General features: G+C 38.9%; 1 protein-coding gene across 27 annotated transcripts in view; it reads left to right on the top strand.

Annotated features, from left to right (window-relative positions):
- eln1 (tropoelastin 1) overlaps positions 1–23,712 on the top strand; it is a 76,567-nt gene that overhangs the window by 17,896 nt on the left and 34,959 nt on the right. For 20 of the 27 annotated variants that reach the window (XM_031896089.1, XM_012957209.2, XM_018091327.2 and 17 more), the window contains exons 2-15: positions 7,215–7,343; positions 8,026–8,070; positions 8,410–8,442; positions 8,549–8,644; positions 9,369–9,407; positions 12,193–12,243; positions 13,168–13,236; positions 16,581–16,619; positions 17,096–17,125; positions 17,250–17,312; positions 18,061–18,108; positions 20,337–20,408; positions 21,207–21,233; positions 22,687–22,758. In XM_031896089.1, the coding sequence (XP_031751949.1) occupies positions 7,215–7,343; positions 8,026–8,070; positions 8,410–8,442; positions 8,549–8,644; positions 9,369–9,407; positions 12,193–12,243; positions 13,168–13,236; positions 16,581–16,619; positions 17,096–17,125; positions 17,250–17,312; positions 18,061–18,108; positions 20,337–20,408; positions 21,207–21,233; positions 22,687–22,758 (813 nt within the window). 27 annotated transcript variants of the gene reach the window in all.

Raw genomic sequence — 23,712 nt, 5'->3', positions numbered from 1 at the left:
TCTTTGGGTATGCCAAAAAAGGGCTGTGCAGAAGCCTGCAGAAATCGAATTCCCTGTTACTGCTCTTACTTTTGGTGCTGTGCTCCTATGTAGAAAGCCCTGAGCAAATCAATGTCATTGCTGGCAGCTTCTTAATAGCATGGGTCTAATGTGCACGCAATTTAAATTAGGCAAATTAGCATCCGCTTAAACGTTTCTTTTTGCATTTGTGTATGAATGACGCAACTTCTGGCATGGGGCATCAGTGACAGCAGTCACATATGTAAGTGGTACCCGCTAAGAGAACACAAAAAATACCAGCACCTCAAGGCAAGTGATAATTAAAGGGTTCCTTGCATTCCACTTTGCAGTCTGCACACAGTTCACAGTAGGTTGAATTGGTACATTGGCCCTTGCACCAAGGTGTTAAGGGAAATGTGTGGTTGCAAGTACTTTTATTAAGAATGTTACATTTTTTATATCAATGAGCAGATGGGTTGGTGACTTAGAAGAGCAAACCACTTGATGCACAGAAAGACACCAAGGTAGTACTAGTAGGTGTCCTCACAATGGTGTACAGTAATTAGGCAAGGCAAGTAACCTGGTTAAGAATGAGAATAAATGCCAACATTGTAGGGTAACTGATCTTTTAGCAATACATAAACAATTGCTATGGGTTACTGCAATGGGGCAAATTTGCCCATTAGGAGTAAGAAGCCCAGGTGCTGATCATATGCATACCAGTACTATTGGTATGTAAGTAGTAGCCTTTTAATTACATTCAGTATCCTTGCAACATGGGTACTGTTCAGTGTGGGCATGGGACAGGTTTGGTTGTTTCATCACCATGTTGCCCAGTATGTGCATCAGGAGATGAGGAAGTGTTCTGATTGTTAAGGCTGTTTGCCTCATTGATCAGAACAATAGGAAGGCAGCCATAATGTGTGACCCTTTCATGGGACAAATGAACCGTGTGGTTTATGAGTGACTCTTCAAAGTTACTTACATGCATCCCTTATGGGATTACTACAAGTATCTAGCCCAAAATTGGATGAAATGAAGTGCAAATAAGACTGAGATGTATAATAAGCCTAATAACTCAGCTTTATGACCACAGGATGTAAGCAGTATTTCAGTGTAGGGATGTGTTTTCTATTCACTAGAATGGGGATGTGTTTGGAAGTAGCTTTTTATAAATCCAAAGCCTGAAATAAAGATTCATGGCTATGGCACTTCTTATTCCTAACACGTCGTTCAGTGACCAATCCAGGCTTGTCTGCAAGGCTTGCTCTCCTAATTTTCTATATGCTCTCCGCCATGCTTTCCTTATAAAACATCCATATGGAACACATTCCCAGGGAATATTGGTTAATTTTTTTTTATTCATATAAAGATGGGTACAGTTAAAGCAGATAAAATATGTCAAATGCGTTTTCTATTTTCCATTATTTGCATAGTTATATGAGCACTATTCTTTCCTTATGCATTTTGTCATGATGGCAAAATATCCCCATAATCATAAGCATTTCCCTTTAAGGGTTAATGTTGAATTGACAAAGATAGAGAGCTCTATTCCAAGTTGTATGTGTTTTAGCACAGGGGACTTCCTTTACTAGGTAAGCTGTGAAATTAAGTGCATGACTATACAAAATAAACAGCTCCATATATATGGAAATACAGAGGAAATGAAAAACTGAAGAATTATGCTGTATTGGATCCAGTAAATGTAGTCATTTTAGAATCCAGAAATGTGCTTGCTGTTGTACCCCAGAGTCTAAACCATGGTGAGAATATATCAGGAATGTGGAGCGTAGGTATGATCATTTAGCCTTGTCTTTAGACATAAAGGTTGGGCATGCACTCAACTGACTTTTTCATGTAATGAAAATAAATATTTAATTGGGATTTAAATATTACAGTATCAGAAGAGGGACTGCTCTTTGGGCCTGAATCTTTGATTAATCTTTCCATAAAATGTATTAATGCAATAAACAAGCATAGCATAATCAGATGTGGTAGATCATTAGCAATCACACAATATATGTATATAGATGATCAGTGATCCCCAACAAGTGACTCGTGAGCAACATGTTTAATACACGATTGATCTTTTTGGAATATAACTCGGTGTTGCCGGTCTTTTTTTGGATATTTAAATCATTTACCTTGCACCTGAGGTAAGAGCTAAAGCAAAGTGCCACCCTGGGTTCGCTCTATATATATACAGGTATATATATATATATATACAGGTATATATATATATATATACAGGTATATATATATATATATACAGGTATATATATATATATAATATATAGACAACAACAAGAGATCCTCTGCACTCACCCATTATCAATATATATAGGACATTAAGGGGCACATTTACTAAGACACGAATCTGAACCGAATTGGAAAAATTCCGATTTGAAAACGAACATTTTGTGACTTTTTCGTATTTTTTGCGATTTTTTCGTCGTCTTTACGACTTTTTCGTTACCAATACGATTTGTGCGAAAAAACGCGAGTTTTTCTGCCGATTTTTTCGTAGAGTTAAAACTTGAGCAAAAAGTTGCGCCTTTTTCGTAGCGTTAAAGCTTAAAAGGTGCGACGTTTCACGCAAGCTTTAACGCTACGAAAAAAGCGCAACTTTTTGCGCAAGTTTTAACTTTCGGAATGGCTACGAAAAACTCGCGTTTTTTCGCACAAATCGTATTGGTAACGAAAAAGTCGTAAAGACGCCAAAAAAATCGCAAAAAATACGAAAAAGTCGCAAAATACCGATCATTACGAAAAAAACGCAATCGGACGCATTCGGCCCGTTCGTGGCTTAGTAAATGTGCCCCTAAGACATTCTGTGCATTAAGCTACTAAGAAATGCCCTCCCCTTTAAACAAAACAGGGATTGTTTGTCCATACATTGCAATATACTTCAAGCTGGCCAACTACGTCAAAGTCATCCCTTCTGGCCAGTCCTACACTGACTTATGCGATTCATTAAGAATTCTACTGCTTCAATATACGTTTAGCAAAGGGACTAAGTTTTACCTGCAACATACTTGCTTTCAAGGTTAAAACCCCCGTATGGTTGCCCTTTTATTGGCTCCACTGGGATCACCTGACTGTAGCTGGGAAGGGTGGGAGCTACAACATGGAGCTGGTCACTGCTCCTGTATAAACTATAGTAAAAAAGGGGGAAATATGGCCAGCTTGAAGTATATTGCAATGTATGGACAAACAATTCCTGTTTTCTTAGTAGCTTAATGCACAGAATGTCTTAATGTCCTATATATATTTTGTGGTCACAACCTCATTGCACCCCCGCCTAATGGTTTAAAATTTAGTGGTTGAGCACAACTTTCCCATTTTTTGCTATATATATATATATATATATAAAACATCAAAGGGGGTGGAAGAAACATGTTGCTCACGAGTCACTTGTTAGGGGTCACTGATTTAGCCTCTAGCCAAATACTGGATTATACATTGAGACCCATTTTAACACTACCCTGGCCCTGCCCCAATGGGATTTTCAAACCTGCCTAGGTATTGGTAGAGTAAGCAATTCAGAGGGCCCCATACATGGGTGAATAAGATGCTGGCTCGGCAATTCAGAAGCTTTTTTTCAGCCCCTATACACCATCACAATGCATCCAGTAAAGGTTTCACAACTGGAACTGGGACATAGCGTGCCTTTACTATCTGCACTGAAATTTTTTAATTGAGACCTGGTAGACCTTCATATTCTGCATGTAATTATTATTTTACAAAGTATTCCTCATGGCACAATACCTTTAGATCAAAAATGTACAGTTATGCTAAGAGTTATAACATTTCAAGCATTCCTGCAACATACTGGTAGATTAACTGTTTCCTTTCTTCAAAACATTCTACAATTAGCTCCCTCATTCAGTTCTACCTTAAACAACTGCCTCACTCTTTAACTTTCCCTTGAATAAAAAGCATGAGAGCATATCTATTGTATCTGTTTCTTCCCAAAGAGACATATGGACCCTATCTGCATAAATCCCTTTCCTTAGACAGCAATGCACAAAGTATTGCTTCATTAATCCTAGTATATCTAGAATGACCTATAGAGTTGCTGTGTTAACCTTGCACTGCCTCACTGATCTGCTATGTTATTATGGAAACCTTCTGTTAACTACATGTGATTAAATGTAACCTTCTTTTCTCCATTACTTTTAACAGCAAATGGCCTGGCTTACATAATAGCAATAAGTAAGAGTGAGAGTTCTACTGCAGAATGTATCAGCAATGTAATCTTTCTCAGATGAGCCCCATTGCTTTCATACTGACTGTGACTTGTTTATTAAAGGACTGTGAATGTAATTAATATTTAATGTATTTGATTTAAAATCCCTTAATACAACTAAAATAGCCAGTACTGTACCTTTTTTTTTTTAATAACAATGTGGCTGTTTTATTGACCCTGGAGAGTAAGAGGCATGTGCCTATGTTTTATACAGGCTTTAGTTCCTCTTTAGAAGGCTTTAGCAAGGGTAAGGGATAAACCATAACCTAATTATACCTTTCTTTTTTCAACCTCAGTTGCCATATTGCATACACAACTGCAAACGCTCATATTATTCCAAGTGCCATCAACCATGTTTTTATTAGAACAGTTTAGCAGGTTCCAAGGGAACGTTATTGGAGCCCAATCAGAAACAACTATCATCATAGCTGGAGAGTAACGAAGGATGGTCTGCAGGGGCTAGGCACATACAAATCCCAGAATTCCTTATCAAGTATCTGTGACAAAGTCTTTATTGGGGGGGGGGTATTCCATTTAATGCAAAATGGCTTTAGCGCAGACTGAAAACTTCCTTTGCATTTACAGAGCCTGTTTGCTTCCATTGAAACTGTTTGTTTGTTACAGCTATAGCTTGATAGAACTAAGTCAATTGTTTGACATAACCCAATGAGATGTTTGATAGACCTAGAGAGTTGTTTGACAAGACTAAATTGCCTGTTTGATTTAACCTAATCAACTGTTTGATATGACGACAGTAACCCAATTAAACTCAAATCTAAAACACATTCCCAGCTTAGATTTAGGTAATGTACAAGGGAACTTCAGACCCCTTTGTCCGTGGGTGGGACTGGTTTTTTGTGTCATCTCTCAACTTAGTGGGTATGAAGATATAACTGCAGCCTATATAAAGGATTTTATATTGTGTAGATGTATAATATATAGCTCACCTGTTACTCCAGCATCCCATGCAGAGCAAAAGCTGTTAGGAGATGGTGGCAGTGTAGTTTAATAACAGCTGGAGGGCCATTGATTAGACATTCATGTCTTAAGCAGTTTCCCCATCCTTTTAGATGTGACCCTGCCTGCCTCCCTTCAGTCTCAGGGCTACTTTCTTTATTAATTCTGCCCTACATTAAACCCCCAGAACAGAACAGGCTAATATATTTAATAATAAGTTTGACACATATTTTTCATATGGCATTGCAATGGAAAATAATAGCACACAAAATGAATTTTAATATGAAATGTAATTTCCGCATAGTGCAGGTGCGGTGCAGGTGGAAGGAGCTCACTTTAGCATGTGTGGTCTATAACAAATAAGGGTAACGGAAACTACCATGCCACAGAGCACTGCACACATCTTTTACCAGATCAAGTAACCCAGAGCTATCCATAAGTAAATACAGAGTTCTTTATCACCCCTTACATCAGCTCTCCTGACTTTGAGGACTTTATTACTTATGTTAAACATTCACAAAAACACAGCATTTTGAGCCCTTATCCGTATTAATTAGCAGTCTGAGACTGAGAAAATTTAGCAAAGAAAAACTGTTACACCCCCCCAAGGTAAAAACAAGTAGGTTCAAACTGAACTTATTAAAACTGACTGCATATAAAAATGGAATAATTACATTTAAAAGAGACATTTTGGAGGTAGTTTCAGTATTATAACAAAATAAATATAAAATATTAAAATAATATTCATACATTAATATTTAAGATCTTAAAAATCCTAACTGCTAGTTTCTCTTTAATACAATATAATGCTAACTGTTAGCCAAACAGAAACATTCATACTGGTATAATTTGTTATTCTCTTAATACCAGAACTGAACCCTTTATCTGTATCATTGATATATTTGTTTGGGGTTGATGTGCTGGAGAATAGCAAGTACATTATCTCTGGAGAGAGGTGTTATCTATAGGAGACACACATATCTGCTTCTTCCTGTTGATTCCTAGGTAAAAAAAGATATTATTGCCTTTTTTTTCTCTGAGAAAACAAGGCCTTCTGTATAAACAATTATCCTGCTAGGGATGCTTGGCTATTTCCTACTTAAGGGATTTGAAGGAATATTTTTAAGTAACAAATCCAGAGATGGGACACATTTGGTCTTTGGCTACAAATACATGGTTTTCAGAATGAGCGAGTGAAAAGTTAGACAATGAAAAGCATTTGAGTTACATTTAAAACATGTTTATGCAGGCTGGTTCCCAAATCATGACATAACGTACATTCATCACTCACTGCTGACTACATGGAAATGTTATAACATCATCACTCTGCTTTGCTACAAGGAATTCATATTAATAACAATCAGGGCCAGATTAAGGGTAGGGCAGAAAGGGCAGCTTAAGAGGGCTCCCATGGGAGGGAAATGGAAATAAAGTTACAATGGACATATTACAGGACATTACAAACCTCCCAATTGTCAGAGAGAACATGATTGATAGGCCCAGAAAAAGCTGAGGCTTAGCAAAGGCTCTATCTAGTTGAGGAATGGCCCATGTAGGCATTGTCAAGGTGGATTAGGAGTGTGGCAGAATGCCAGGACATGTAATATGTTTACAACTGTAGAGCATTGTAGGCACTGCTCAAGTTACCAGTGATAAAATTGTGATAGACTGTATTAATTGACACCAGTTACCTTTCCATCCAAACTAATTTCATGTGTCTTTAAGATTAAACTCGCCTCTTATCTGAAATAAGGCAATACTCTGATAACAAAGATAAAGGGACTAGAGCATTTATCCATTCTAAAATGTAAGAGTTGGCAGCTTTTTCATCATAATAACACAATGTGTGCCGCACACAACACAAAGAGAATGCAGCACAACTTTGATGAAATTGACAATCATCTGCAGATTTGTTAATTAAAATAGTGAAATGGGTTCTGAAATGTTGCAACATCTTCATGTTGTTTATTTAAAAATATCTTCATCTGAAATCTTGCTTCATTTACAGGAGTTCCTGGTGCTGGAGTAGGAGGCCAGTTCTATCCAGGTGCAGGTGCTTATCCAGGTGCAGGTGCTTATCCAGGTGCAGGTGCTTATCCAGGTGCAGGTGCTTATCCAGGTGCAGGTGCTTATCCAGGTAAGACAAGACAGTAAGAGGCAACTGTATGTGCAGCATTCATTAGGCAAAGCAGTGGAGCAATTGAGTAGGAGCTGCTGACTGGGATGATATGGATCACTGCTAGTCTTCACAGATCTTACTACCATATATAAAAGGCACTAAGTTTGCCCAGGAGCAGTAACCCATGGCAAAACAACAAGGTGACCAGTAAATGCTACCTGCTGATTGGTTGCTATTGGTTACTGCTCCTGGGCAAACTTAGTGACTTTTGTTACATAACCCCATTTGTATCTATATCTAGAGTTGCTTTTGTGCCCTGAGTCTGTATTTGGTCAGGTTTGTAGATAATGCCAACCATCTCTGATTATATAGTGAATAATGACTCTACATTGCATCACTGTGTGCATCTAAATGCATAGCAGATAAGTGAACTGCACATTGCACCAGTGTGGGATAACACAAAATATCAATGATAATTTAGTTTAGTATTTCCCAAAAACATGTTCCAACAGCCTATGCAAAGCCTATACCAGTAATTTTAAACATATCCCAATATGTTATTATTTAATAGGCAAGTATGCTAGCATAGAATACTTGTTACTGGTATCCCAGTGATGTTTGTGCATGCAGTAGCAGTTACTCTGTAGTAGTAACCCATAACAGCCAGCCATAATGTTGCTTGTCTTTTCTGCCAATACAGGAGCTGGTGTAGGAACAGGAGGCATTGCACCCGGAATAGGAGCAGGTTTGTAACAAACAATACCTACTGAACCCTCTTACATGCATCTTTACCAGATAATAGTAATATACCTAGTAAGTATGTCCAGGTATTCCTGTATATGCTTTAAAATACCTTCAGAATTCATATTCCTGGTGGAATACATTTTGCAGTTTGTCATTTATTAAAGTTGATAGTTGAGAGAAAATAACTAGTGCAGAAATAAAAAAGATTTATAGCACTGGCAATATTAGTAATTAATATATATACATTTCTATAGGCCCTGGTAGACACATCAAGTGAGTATACTGGGTTGATAAAAATGCAAAATATCATGCTTTCAGTGTATTATTTTTGTCTCCTTAGGTGTATACCCTGGAGGCAAACCTCCCAAACCAGGTGAGAAATCCCACTAGCAATGTGGTTTTTCTAGGCACATTGTATAGTTTTCTTGTTAATCTTTATCCTTAAATCATTTCAAACTGTACTGCTCATCCATGTGTAGGTGTTGGCGGTGCTGGAGCAGGAGGTTTGGGTGCAGGAGGACTTGGGGGACTAGGAGTTGGTGGCCTTGGAGCTGGTGGAAAGCCTGGAAAAGCAGGTAAGTGTGGCTACTGTGCAACAAAGTCAGGCTGTATGGACACAGAACATTTCATTTTCTTTTTGTGTAAATAACAGCTTATTTGCTAAATAATCAAAATATTTCCCATCAGCAAAAGTATTATGGAACTATTGTGCTACTGTGTGGCTCACCAACATAATTCCAATTTGTATCAAGATGCCCCCCACCTCATTGTAACACTTTTTTGGTCCTACCCTGGACTATGTAGAGACTATGTAGACACTATGCAATCAGCCACCCTTCATGATATTGTTCTAGAGCAGTACTACTTGGAATAATGGGGGGGGGGTGAAATAATCGTACTGAATGGTTAGTATCCCAACAGTCTTGTAAAGGGTTCAGTGCATTGGGAAGGAATGTTATGGGAAAGCAAGCACTAATGAGGTGTAACATGGGACAAGCCTCACAATTTCCTGGGTCTGAGATTTAATAGGTAGCAAATAATATTATGAAACACCTTAGAGGAATACAAATGCACAAATGAAACTTGCTGTTTTGGAAAAGAAGGCTTAATGACCTTTGATGGAAATGTAATTGTTTTAAGGTGCCTTGTGATGCAGGTCTCTGCCTTATGTGCCCTCATAACCCCCAAATTTGTCTGTAGAGAACATTGTGCTCAGTGAAATTTTGAGAGCTTGTGAAGGGTTAAATCTTGGGGATGTGTGCTGAATTTAATTAAGGTGGTATGTTTTCTCTCTGTCAGGCTATTTGCCAGGAGGCCCTGGAGCTGGTGCAGGAGTTGGTAAGTACAGAACTGAACCATTAGATATGTGATTGTACTGGGAAGTGCTGTGATAGTCCAGACCTGCACTATGTGAATCTGGCTGCTGGGATGTTTTTGTGATAATCACTGGTGGGACTAGGAAGTGATAAATATTTGTCCCAGTCACTGTTAGGTGATTGTAAGAAGTGCTATAGATTTGTCATAGTATCACTGATTAATATAGGTGGTAGTAGGAAGTGCAATGATTTATCTGACTGGGTGATACTAGGAAGTGTTGTGGATTTGTCCCAATGATTCAATAGGTGTTATAGATAGTACTGTTTGTCACATTCATAGTTAGGGTGGCACTGAGAAGGGCTATGCATTTGTCTCAATGACAGTTATGGGTGGCATTGGAAATTCTATAAATTTGTCATTGATAGTTATGGGTGGTACTAGCAAGGGGCATGAATTTGCCACAGTAATAGTTATGGGTGGTACACTGAAGTGCTATGATTTTGCCACAATGCCACTGATATAGATTTGTCCAGTGGCGTAACTAGATGTTACTGGGTCCCACAGCAAATGCAATCTAGGGCCCAAAACATTGTTAGTTGACAAGATATATTGGAATTGCTTATTAATTAGGGCTTTGCTGCCACCACCCCCCCCCCCCCCCCGCAGGGTCTGCTTCCTCTGTAGTTAAACCCCTGGATTTGTCACAGTGATAATTTATGGGTGTACTAAAATATGCTATGAATTTGTGTGTATGATTATGGGTGGTACAACGTGCAATGGATTTACAGTGATAGTTATGGGTGATACTGGGAATCTGTCCCATTTCGCTTCACTGACAAATTTGCAAAACTGTTGAAATTTGCTAAATGCATTAATTCAATATGCAACACTTTTTTTTCTTTTTTTTTTACAACAAATACATTTAAATTAATGGGCATTTCTTTCCTACTGAATTTTTTGTCACAGTAAATTTGTTTTCGTTTGTCAAAAAATTTACCAATGGCGAAATGTGGAATTTCGCACCAAAGCCAGGCCTGGCGAAAAAATGTGCTCATCGCTAGTTATGGGTGGTACTGGAAAGGGCTATATATTTGTCTTTATGGCTATAGATGTTACTGGGAAGCATAAGGATCTATCACATTTATAGTTTTGGATGGTGCTACAATGGATTTGTCTCATAGGTAGTTTTGGGTGATACTAGGAAGTTACTAGTAGATGAATGCATCGCTGGATTTGTTATAATTGATTGTCAAACATGGTACTGAAATATGCTAAATGGTACAAAACTGCAACAATATATAATAGTATCAGGAAGCACTGAACAGTACAGAACTACACCACTGGATCTGTCACAGTCATAGTTACCAGTGGCTAAATATTATTTTGTACAAAACCTTTGATACATTTGATGGCATAAATGCCAGTAGGAAACACTATAATGAATTACTAGGCACTGTAAGAAGGGGTATAACTACTCCACCGTTTTAAGAATTTAGCCCAGCATAAAATCATCCTAAAAAGCTTTAACTGAATTCCAAACCAAATCCAACAAAGCTCAAACAAATGCTAAAATCCTCAGGGAAAGTGGTACTTAGAATGCTTAATGACCACAGGAGGTGAATTATGAGATTGAGTCTGAGCCTTGCTGAAGAAAATCATTCAAGACATGTGTCTGAAACATTCTGTGCATCCCCTCCTCATAGGATTAGGGATGAACGTACTTCATCACAATTCAGGTTTCTGAATCCAAAAGGATTTAAACAAATCCAACACAAAAATTCTGTATTTGGCCTGAAATCTCAAGCTAAATCCAGTTTCCGTGCACTGCTAATGGGGTATTCCAAGTGCTGCTGCCGGATCTTGCTGAAAGAGAATGAGAAAGCAGATGAAGCTATAGTAAGGGGCTACTTATCTTGAGGACATACACCCGCAGGTGCCAAACAATTAAAAATATTGCTGCCAATGCAGTACACAGATATGTTTCTTAACATGATAAGCATGAGTCTGACTTTTTAAAAGTAGTGGGAAAAATAAATGTGAAAAATACTTCTGGTACCAATTATAGCTATTACCTTTAAAGTGGTTGAACTTGATGGACATGTTTGTTACCAACTTAAATTAGTATTGGTTGCCTCGTTACACCATCATCCAATACATTTTGTTTGGGAATATACAAATTGGTAATCCAGTTCTAGTAAGACATAGTGACCATAGGGATCGATAGGTTGATTTAACTTATCTACAGGTTGCTACTGGAACTCAGCAATGGAATGGACTAAAGTGTTATATAACATACTGTATAGAGTATATACAGTATAATAGCTAACTGAATAAGAAAGCCATTCAAGCCATCTAGAGCTTGAGGTGCTTTTCAGACCAGTGTTCACCTAGGTCCACATGGTTGGTGGATTATCTGAAATGCTGTTTTGGGGTTTAAATATGGTACAATTATAATTATGTTATGCAAAGAAATGTAGAAAGTCTTTTGGCGACTAGGTAGCATTTGACCTTGGATGGACAGCAGGTGAGGCTTGTTGAGTTACCCAAGAAAGAGCTACTAAACATTACAGTTTACCTTACCAACTTGATGGGAATATCAACATAGGATACAACTTTTATCTTGTAAAATTAAAGTAAATAAAAATAAAATATGAATATATAATTCAAATACAGAGAAATAAAACCTAACAACCTTAAGCACTAAAAAGCTGATCTTTATTTAAAGAGATCTTTTCTAGGTCCAAAAGGGAGCAATCCAATGTAAGAATCCTAAATGTACAATATGAAACAAATGGTAATTTTTCAGGTGACCCTGGGGCTCAGGAGGTAGAAGCAGAGGCAGAAAGTGCCCAAGAAGGTATGACTGATCTGCACATGCACTGACAATGTGTAGATTATTTAGCTGTAACCACATAGCAGAGGAGATAAGTTATTTCTATGGAAATCTTACACTCCAAGCTGATAACAGTTATAATACGCTAACAAATACTAAGAGCCAGCAGCAAGGGGTAAGTGAATTGCACCCAGCAACAGATGTAGGCCATCCTACTTCTACTGTCCAATGTCTGGATTTTCTTAAATCCACTCAATGTATGGTATGTATATATATATATACTTGTGTACCTATATATATATATACTACATGCATACGTACATACAGTACTACAGTCTGTACTGCTATCATTAGATCAATCATAATATGGCCCAGTCCAGCTTACTGCATAACTTGACATCTTCTTTAGCAGAGTTGGGGTAAGGACTTGAAAAGAGGGCCGGGTGTCATGGGCCCCCAGCCTATTCCGCATCATTACAATGATTAATAAATCATGTAAGAAATGTCCAGTCTGTGATCCTACAGCTGCAGCTGTAGTACAAATTAACAAAATCCCTCTGACAGCTAAAAGGGGGATTTGGGAGCTGTAGTTGAACAAGAGTTGTAGAGTTGCAGGCTAGACATCTGTGTTTTAAATCAATTTTCCTTAGATTGGAGGCTCAAACCTTACTCCTACTCTGCATTTAGCTAACAGTTTTTCGGCTTTGATGAACTTATTTGATTATGAATAACATTCTAACAGCTAATTAAACTCCCCTATGCAAGTGCAAGGTACAATGTGCAAAATGAAAGTTTTGCACCTTTTTTAAATTAATTCTCACTGCTGTAGCTTCAACATATAACTGCTCCTGTGGCTGCCAAACAGAGCGATCTATATGTTGGCTATGTATAACAAATGGTCACAGATACATGATATTTTACTCCTGTGAACTCCCCTCACTCTTCCAGAACAGGGTGCTGCGGAAACTCCATTACCAGAACCACAAAGCCAACCATGGCCATTTCTGAAGTGCAAAGGTAACAGAATTGCCCCCAGAATTGTCCTCCTAATTTAGAGCACACTGCTGGGCTCTTCATTCCTTGGAGATGAGAACTTGTCCTTAAAAACTGTGTTCTCGCTTAAAGCAGTTGTTTACCCTTATATTAACTTTTAAAATGAGGTATACTGTAGCATAATTTCTTAAGACTGCAACTGGTCTTACATTTTCATTTGAGGTGTTTAAGTTATTTATTTTTTTCTTCATCAGCTCTCCAGTTTGGAATTTCACCAGCTATCTGGCTACAAGGGTCCAAGTTACCCTAGCAACCAGGGTGTAGTTTAAATGACAGACTGGAAAATGAAAAAGAGAAATCTAATAAAAAGTAACAGTAGCATTAAAATTGTAGCTTCACAGAGCAAAGGTTGGTAAGAAAAGAAGCTAAAAGACAACATAAAGGTTAACGAACCCTTAATTTTTACCTTTACCTTATTCATAGCATAGCCAGGGCAACTGCCTACCTGTCCATGGCTTACTGGGCCTTAATATAGAGGTCAGTGACACTATATAATGTAGTGGCACTACACTTGATGGTGTGCATGGTGTGATTTATGAAATTGATTTTAGTCGGGTATGTGCAGCAGGACTATATCTCTGGAGAGGGACTGTGCCATCATTGGAATATATGCTCATATTTGCCACATGCCACAAATAAGAATATTTTTCAGTGTATGTATACCTATTAATCTGGCATTTTAGTCGAAATGATTTTAACTTAATGAAATGGGTCTTTTTTCACTCCAGTACTGTATTCCTGTATGCCTATATGAATACATATGTGCTCAGCATTTATTTCTTACATTATTTATCTTAGAGAACCCTTTTAATCTCCAGTTAGCCCCTTAACATAAAGGAAAGCCTTGGCTGTAGCAGTGCAGGTACTGCACAATATGCAGAATGGCTCTCCAGCCTTCCTGTAATTTTATGGATTACTGAGCCTTTAAATAATCCTGTGATTCTTAGACTACATCTGATAAAGGTTTAATAAAACAACTGGATACAAAAGAAAATGAAATGATTGTTTACACAGCATAGAAAAGAAAGCACTGGAAATAGTTAGTCAGTACATGTTGACATCAACTCTTACCATTGTGATTTGTTGTGCTTGGCTAATGTGCTGTTTCCTGGCTTTTATCTGGCATTTATTCCAGCATATCACTTTAAACCTGTTGTAAGGATAGGGTGAGAGCAGATCATTACCCTCCTTGTGATGATTACAAATGGATGCAGATAAGAATTCCACATTACAGGCTCTAGAAGGAATCTAAACTGCTGTGCTTAGCCTATTCCAGGAAGTCCAATTACAAGAACATATCCTTAACATTTTATTTTTCCTTCGACAATACAAATTGGATCTGTTTTTCAAGGAAATGTAGTGTTTATATCATAATCTCCTATTTGCAAGACAGGATCATATATATATCAGGCCTATGTTGAATTAGCTTTTATCCTCCTAGTGGATTTAAATTCCTCTAACACCAATTTACCATGTCAGTTGGATGGCTGTTATATAAAACTTCATTAATCCAGTGTGTCACACTTGTAAAGGACTTGATAAGAAAAAGATGGGGACGTGCCATTTTAAGCCTCAAGTAGTTTCTCTATACGACACTATAATAGGATTTAAATAGGCTGCAGTTTTTATGTATGCAACCAATAACTGGTAACGGCACATTCTGTAATACAGGCTTGCTTGGCTATTGCTATAAAATCCTGGGAATAACGGTGGACAACTTCCCAATTCACATAAAATATATCATCCTGTAGCTGCTCCCAAAACCCACATCCTATAACTTCTCATTACTTGCCTTGTGCAATGTTGTGCATTAGCAAAACCAGATGATTCTCCACATTTATTTGCTTCAAGATAGCAGTCATTTTATTAATATATATATATATTATTCTTTAATATACCTTCGCCAATTTTCATAAATATGGGACAGTTAAGAATCTAGCTACCACAATCCATGTTGGATATTAAAAAAACAATGGCTAGCACTGGTGCTATGCAGTGCAGGGGTCCTAGGTTCAATTCACTAAGACACTATTTGCTATTTGTTTTTGTGTCTGTGTGAGTTTTTGACCATAGTGTATGTGACCTTAGATTGTAAGTTCCTCTGGGGCAGGGAGTGGTGTAAATGGTGTATATCTCTGCAAAGTGTTGCAACATATGTTGGCGCTATATGAACAATAATCATATTTATGATGCCTCAATGATAATAATAAGACTTGCTTAGTTAAAAAGCATTCCCATCTTTCACTCCAGTGGACAGGCATTTATACCAAGCCAGGTACAGTCTTAATACAGTTCCTGGTGTTTCTCACAATTACCAGAATCTGGTTAAACAACCGAAAATGATTTGTGGTGCAAAGAGATTTAGAGCAGACATGCAGAAGTATGGGTTATAGCCTATGTGCTGATGGATTAACACGATCAGGCATATAGGCCAAAGGAAAATAAAAGTGCAGGAATATCTGCAAATGACAAATGCGTAGATTGAAATGACAAGAGACATAGTGCTATTAGTATCCCAGTCTAATAGAATAGAATAAAGAATAAAGGACCTGAGCACTATGTACTCTGCAGTACCACCTTCTGGTGGAAATCTGAACTGCATTAGCATATCTGCCAAGCTGTTCGCAGCACCATCATCTGGAGGGATTTTGTACTGCAACTGCAGAAAAATCAAAAGGAAACTTTTAGCCCAGAATAGAAAGTGAAAGACTATGGTACATGCTTGAGTGTCATTGGGCTGCATGTGCTATGTGCTATTGTTCACCAGTGTTTGGCACTGGTACATGACATAGTCCTGCATACAGAAGAGAAATGACATAATGTTGCAGTGCAACTAATAGATCTGTTGGTGAGGATTGGTGGGTGTTTCCTGGAACAGCAATAGTATAAACATCTAGCATTCTGTGTCACTCTCCACCCCAGTCTCAGAATGGTGCAATGGTATGAGCAATATGATTTTTAGACTTATTTGGCATGCCATGAATCCAGCAAAAATGGTATTTATATTTCAGCAAGCATCATGAAAGAGAACACTGGATGGTTTTAAGGTCATTTACGCATTTACTGGGCACAGAGCCTAGAAAATAATGTGAGAAACCCAATGCAGGCTGCTATCCCAGTAACAGTGCCTTCAACCAAGAAAGGCCTGTGCTGGCGCCACAGCTATTGAAGTCTTTCTATCTAGACTAAGAGCTGTAGTTCTGCAGTTGCTGGAGGAGCACAAATAACCTCACCTATTTACATTGTCTCAAGTTCCTACCCACTCACAAATGATCATCTAACTGAGGTTTTATTATGAATTATAATAGGTGGCGTCCCTGGGGCATATCCGGGTGCTGGATTACCAGGTCAGTGCTTTGACTACTTTGTGTGCAAATCATTTTAAAAGCCATACAGTCTAATATTAAGGCATTATGAAAAACAGTCAGCAGTGTGCCACTAGCAACCAATCAAACAATAGCTTTCATTATTCAAACAGCACCAACAGTAAAAGTTGGCTAAGACCGGTTGCTACGGGTTACTAGATCTGAGCAAACTTTGCCCATTTTGTTATATAACCACATAAATATATGTGGTGTGTATAAATTACAGGGGAATATGGATCATCATTTGTCATAATGTCCATGATGAACAGTAGCTAAAAAGGGGGTTACTCCTTTTCTTGTCTACGCTGCAGTCTGTAGTCTATGTAGTCTGTCCCTTAGAAAACAATGAGCCTGTTTTTAACATGTAGTTCAATATTTTGACAATCAACCTCTGAACAAAAACATTTAGGACTAAATGCAAAAAAAAAACCAACTTATTATACACAATGTTTTTGAAGGTGCCGGCGTTGTGCCTGGAGTCTCCACAGGTATATAGTTTGCCTTGTTTCCTTCTTATAATGTAGTTCAGGGGTGGTACATAGTCAAACATTATTTGTGGGCCTATTAGTTAGCCAGCCCTCCCATAACAAACTGCTGTGTTAATAAACTCAGGAGCGGTAGTGCCACAAGCAGGTGTTCAGCCAGGAGCAGCAGGGAAACCAGGAAAGCTGCCAGGTAATAGAATACATGGTGCTGTCTGTGTATTTCTATGTACAGTGTTGGTGTCTTGAGTATTTTGTGCTTGTTACATGTGGCTATACAAATGTTGCTCTGTCCTTTATTTGTGTTCTGTGGTGTATTTAAACTGTATAGGGCCCATTCCCTTGCTGATACTGTGTATATGGTGTTATGGTATCCCTGCACTATATAATGAATTCAGGTTCATATACTTTCTGCTGTGTCTATAATGAACACTTTTTGTATATTAAGAACACTATATTTTTCTCTATATGGATTTGTTATTGGGAATATTGTGAGCTGCACAAACATTCCATTATCCTTTTGTTCCCCCAAAGCTTCTATGAAAATATTATTTGCTCATCTTGCAGGTTCAGGCTTGCCTAATGAGCCATTATTTCTCTGGGTAGTAGGTCACAGTCTTCTTTATTACCTTCCTGGGCATGTTTTAGCAGGGGCCTGGCCATGTTCTAGCAGAGGGTGTGACAATGACATTATTGGGGGCATTGGTAGTTGAAAAGGGCAACCTCCTTGTTGATTTTAATCTGAGGTGTAGTGAACATTTAACTAAGTGGAGTGTACTGTCCTTGTTAAATGTGGTATTGTCCCTCTAATGTCGATCTGTCACTAGTATTTCAATCTTTTGCTTGCTTGTCCGTCACAGTAATATTGTCGATATGTAGCCTCCTTTCTCTTCTGCACTATGTTGCTGTTTAATTTACATATTGCCTGTGATTTACTCCAGGTGCGGGAATTCCTGGTGTCTTTCCTGGAGGACTTGTTCCGGGAACAGGTGGGTCTTTTGAATTCTCAATAGCTGTAAGAGTCTATATTTCCCTGTAGTCCACAAATATAAAGGGCTCTGGTACCCAGTCCGGGCTGTAACAAGAGCATCATCTGATATTGTGCTGGCTTTGGAGCACCTACAGTATCTGGCCTGGCATGCAGCTGATTCTATAGGTAGTAAACAAGACCTACACCCCTCATACAAGTGCAACCCTGTTCTGCTAGTGAAGGAAATCCTGCACTGATTTTCTTCTCTTTAGCACTGCAGTGTGCCAATCAGGAGCAAATTAATGTTGCAGGTAGTTTGAGCTTCTGGGAAATCCCCACTTATGTGGAAGTTTCTTTGCAAAGGACTCCCTTTTTCTGTGCCCAAAACAGAGCTCACTTTTCTGCCACTGGGGTTCCCTACTGACTTTTCACACACAGTAATATCAGGGATCTCACAGCACTCTTTCACACACTACTGCATATTTCCCAGCACTTCCTCTGCAGGCTTTCCTTCCTGTCAGCTTCTATCCCAGCACTTCCTCTGCAGGCTTTCCTTCCTGTCAGCTTCTATCTCAGCACTTCCTCTGCAGGCTTTCCTTCCTGTCAGCTTCTATCTCAGCACTTCCTCTGCAGGCTTTCCTTCCTGTCAGCTTCTATCTCAGCACTTCCTCTGCAGGCTTTCCTTCCTGTCAGCTTCTATCTCAGCACTTCCTCTGCAGGCTTTCCTTCCTGTCAGCTTCTATCTCAGCACTTCCTCTGCAGGCTTTCCCTTCCTGTCAAGCTTCTATCTCAGCACTTCCTCTGCAGGCTTTTCCTTTCTGTCAGCTTCTATCTCAGCACTTCCTCTGCAGGCTTTTCCTTCCTGTCAGCTTCTATCTCAGCACTTCCTCTGCAGGCTTTCCTTCCTGTGAGCTTCTATCTCAGCACTTCCTCTGCAGGCTTTCCTTTCTGTCAGCTTCTATCTCAGCACTTCCTCTGCAGGCTTTCCTTTCTGTCAGCTTCTATCTCAGCACTTCCTCTGCAGGCTTTCCTTCCTGTCAGCTTCTATCTCAGCACTTCCTCTGCAGGCTTTCCTTCCTGTCAGCTTCTATCTCAGCACTTCCTCTGCAGGCTTTCCTTTCTGTCTTCTTCTATTCCAGCATTTCCTCTGCAGACCTTCCTTCCTTTCAGCTTCTCTTCCAGCTAGGGTTGCCACCTGTCTGGACCCGGACAGCACAGTTTTCAGAAGAGCTGTCCAGGTCAAAACCTCACTGAGATTGACCAATCACCTCTTCCCTGCCCCTGTGATGTCACCGCCCGCCCCCTGCCCAACAAAAAAGGTGGAAACCCCACTCCCAGCACTTCCTCTGCAGGCCTTTCTTCCTGTCAGCTTCTCTCCCAGCACTTTCTCTGCAGGCCTTTCTTCCTGTCAGCTTCTCTCCCAGCACTTTCTCTGCAGGCCTTCATTCCTGTCAGCATCTCACCCAGCACTTCACCTACAGGACTTCCTTTCTGTCAGCTTCTCCCCCAGCACTTCCTCTGCAGGCCTTCCTACCTCAACTCACAGGGATGGGACTGGTATTAACAGCCTCCCTACATAAGATATGGACAATTTTGTAAGGACCACTTGTCTAAGGCAAGCAATTTTTGTAGGGCTTTTTGCAAATACTGTACCACATTCAGTATTTATTTGCTTGCATGGAAGCGCTTTGCAATGTAGGATAAGCAATTTACATTATAACCACTTAAAGGAGAATTTCAGTCATAATTGCTGAGAGTTACCAAAAGTTAGGCACCCCCCAGTCACTGCATTAACTTCCCTCATACCCTGGGCTGGTACTCCTGTTCACAGAAAACTGCACTGGCCTGAGGGTTCTTCCAGTGAATACCACAGAGCAATCCTCTTCTTCTTGGTCTTTGTCTTTAGAAGCCCCCCACAGCAATTGTGACTTTCCTTCTCCTTTAATACATTTCTACAACTTCTGATAGCTATGAATATTGCACCAGCCATCAGCTTGTATTAAGTATGTGGCCCCTGCAGAAGGTTCGGTCTGGTACAGTCCCAGCTACATACTGACACTCTCAGCACTACCTATCCTTCAAGGGAGGAGACAAGCAAAACACATACCCCTAACTGCTGTACCATTTGCAGATGAAAGTAAAAATGGCCAAAGCTTATTATATAAATAAGCATCAGTGCAAGCTTTTGTGATGCAGCCCCAGTGTCAGGTCCATGATGACCCCTACTAATAACTGTTCTGCTGGCAGGGGGACGATTCCCAGGAGTTGGCGTCCTTCCTGGAGTAGCCACTGGGAATGGAGTCAAGCAAAAAGCTCCAGGTGAGACATTGCCATTTCTATATTCTCCTTATCTATGTCAGAATGTATTAAAAGGGAGAAAAATAACAACTTATTAAGGATGCTGTAGAATAGGTTTTTTGTTAACGATTAATGGGCACCTTGAAGCTAGTTATTTAAAGTATACAAATTATACTGTCATGTCTCTATAACTGTAAGGAGTGTGCCAATATTACTAGTCACACAGCACCAAAATGTTCTTTTTTAACAAAACTGCTTTTAACTGTCCTTAACCTTTACAGCTATTTACACCCCACTAACTGCAGAGAGACAGTAGTCACATAAGCTAGCCTGGGGGAGGTAAAATTTAGGAGGCACAAGTATGGTTTACATTTGTACTCCAGCCTGTGGAAGGATTGCATTACCCCAGCCAAGCATGACCTACAGAAGTGGCCCTTCTCTACTTCTCTACTCTGTCAGTGGGGTAAATCTTGCTAGGTGGATCAGGGGCAGCTTTGTTAAAGGAGAACATTGGTATTACATATTTCCTATAGCATACAGAAATGTGTTCATCATTCTAAGGCATAGTGTTTATATACATATACACTAACATTGTATCATAAAGTAACATACTGCTTGCTTCTACATACTATAGTAGACTGAATGATTACAAACCCTAGAATTTCATTAGACTGACTTCGTATTATTGTATCTTTCTTTCATGCTTACAAACTTTTCAATATCTTAATAAGTCCATTAGGAAATACAGGGCAGCCCAGTTTCCAGAAACCCTCCAGTTTATACTGCTGTCACAAATTAAGATATTATTTTTTCCCATAGGTGGTGGTGCATTTGCTGGAATTCCAGGTTAGTCAAAACAACAACATTTATAACCTGAGTTTCACTTGTCACTGATGAGTTCTATGCTGCAGTCCAAGTGCATTTATACAGGTCACTTCTAAAGTCCTATTTTAAAATAGGAGTGTACTTTCTTAAAATTATTCAGTAATTCAAAGAACATTAGTGGCAGCACTTAGCATGTTTTATAAGTGTTTTTTATTGAGGCTTTGGCCTGTTTGGAATATTGTATTAACATATGGTATGAAATACATTAGCAGCATAGTGACGGCAAGGCACAAACCTGACGCAGAATACTATTTATTATGTGTCTACATCTGGCAAAGCTGTGTAGACATTCCATTCATGCCATAGCATTTCTCCCTTGCTGATGTATTTAATACCAGTGTTGCTGCAGTGCACCAAAGAGCTTAAATTTGTGATATTCTCCCACAAAAATACATACAGGCAGCTTTACTGGTTCCTGATAATACTGATCCTACTGTGTGTGATTGTGATAGGGTCATTAGACTGTGATCTCCACTGGGGTAGGGACTGATGTGAATGATGTATAATCTCTGTAAAGTGCTGCAGAATATGATGGCACTATTTAAACAAAGAATAATAATGTTTGAAACCTGAGGTTTTTCACAACTGCAGTGACCACTAATACGGTCTAATGAATTTTGTGCAAGCAGTTTATGCAAGAAACCCTGAAAGTCAGCCTGCATCTGTCTGTAAATCCAAGGTACCCCTAGTAGACTGCAATGTTAGCATTGCATGCAGGTTGGATAGACACAACATGGGAATTCTGGGAGACAAACACTGCATTGTGGATGAAAAAATAGCAATTTACATCATGACTTTGCAAATTGCATTGCTCTCATAACTAAGCCTTACTGTCTAATTGTCAGAAGGAAAAATTCATACATGAATCTTCCTCAACCTAGGACACTATTGGAAACTGCAAAGTGTTCTGAATAACAGGTTGCCAGATAATAGATCCAATACCTATATAATGTTTTATTGATTGTTGTTTCGTTGCCTGAGAATTGGTTTACATGCTTTCGGAGCATGATTAATGAAGACATTTCCCGAGCTTTTATTTTGCTTATCCCACCCTGTCCTCCTCTGAGAGCCAATAAAGATAAAAAAAGAGGAAGGGAAGTAGACTCAGCTGCAGCTACTGTCCAGCTCAGATATCAGAGAGCAGAAGGAAACCAAATGCTCTGGAGGTTTGTTTCATCACTTTCACCATTTCTAGCCAGTTGTTATAGAATAGGGAGGCACAGTATGTGGCTGTTTTAGGGAGGATTTAGGTCTCACTTAAATCTGCAGGTTACACTCTTAAAAGCTATTGGGGAAATCAAAAGTGAAATAGTTATACACTTACCATAATAATTCCATTGGTAATGGTATTGTATGAAACCTTTGTGTGTATTAATTAAATAACTTAACTAGATTTTTTGTTTTTCATTTGAAGGTTTTAATGGATTTGGTGGACAGCAGCCAGGTGTGCCTCTCGGATATCCAATTAAATCTCCAAAACTTCCAGGTACTTGGGAATGGGAAATGTTTATGATCTTAGCAGAAAAGCAAAGTACAGGTGTTTTTTTTTCAGATCTACCATAGTTAGGTCTCACAATTGTTCTCTACATGGTTAGATAAACACACAGAATTCTGCATACCAAGCATTATTTATCTGCATATTTCAGTCTACTAATTTTCATAAGAGTAGCTTTGACTAATAATAGAGTATCCTTATGATAAGAAATTGTAGAAATGACATTGTCATTGTTGTAGAGTGTCATTGTTTTATGTTGCGGATGATTGAAGTGACAATCTGTAACTGTCAGCCAAGATAATTAATAACCACCCAGTTGAAACAGCAAGGCAGGCTGATTAAATGCAGCTTTATCAACCAACCCAACAAAATAATGTAAAATAAGTGGTGTGCTATTTCAAATGTGTTAACTAACTGCACGTATCATCCATTACATAGATCTATAAAGGTGATTATCAAGGTGTGGTGGTTTGGTGGTTAATGCTAGACTAACATAGTAACTTATAGGGATGCACCAAAATTAGGTTTAGAAAAGCACTTTTTAAAGGATTCACATTTGGCGAAATCCTAACAGTTTAGCTGAACTGAATTTGAACCATTGAAGTCACATGATTTATAGCTATAGAGAACCAAATAGGACAACATTTTTGTTAAAAAAAACATGCAATTTCTTCTGGTTTACATCTGAAAATGCAAACTACTTTTGTTGAGGGTTCAGGGCCGTGCCTATGGTAGCAGCTTTAGGGGGCTGGATGCTTAAAGTAAATAAAAAAGTGCACAAAAACTTACATCCCTCCAGCCTGCCACTGGATACTTATGGTTATATCCAAAGGCTGAGCTGAGGTCTGGGGGAATGAACACCCATTTCTGCTGTGATCACCGTATGCACAGGACTATCTACACATGCACTGATTGCCGAGGGCCTGACTGGGATTCAGTGCCTAG

The sequence above is a fragment of the Xenopus tropicalis genome, chromosome 2, assembly GCF_000004195.4.
Source record: "Xenopus tropicalis strain Nigerian chromosome 2, UCB_Xtro_10.0, whole genome shotgun sequence".
NCBI lineage: Eukaryota > Metazoa > Chordata > Amphibia > Anura > Pipidae > Xenopus > Xenopus tropicalis.
The sequence above is the reverse complement of the archived record's forward strand: the minus strand, read 5'-3'. Positions and strand labels throughout refer to the sequence as shown.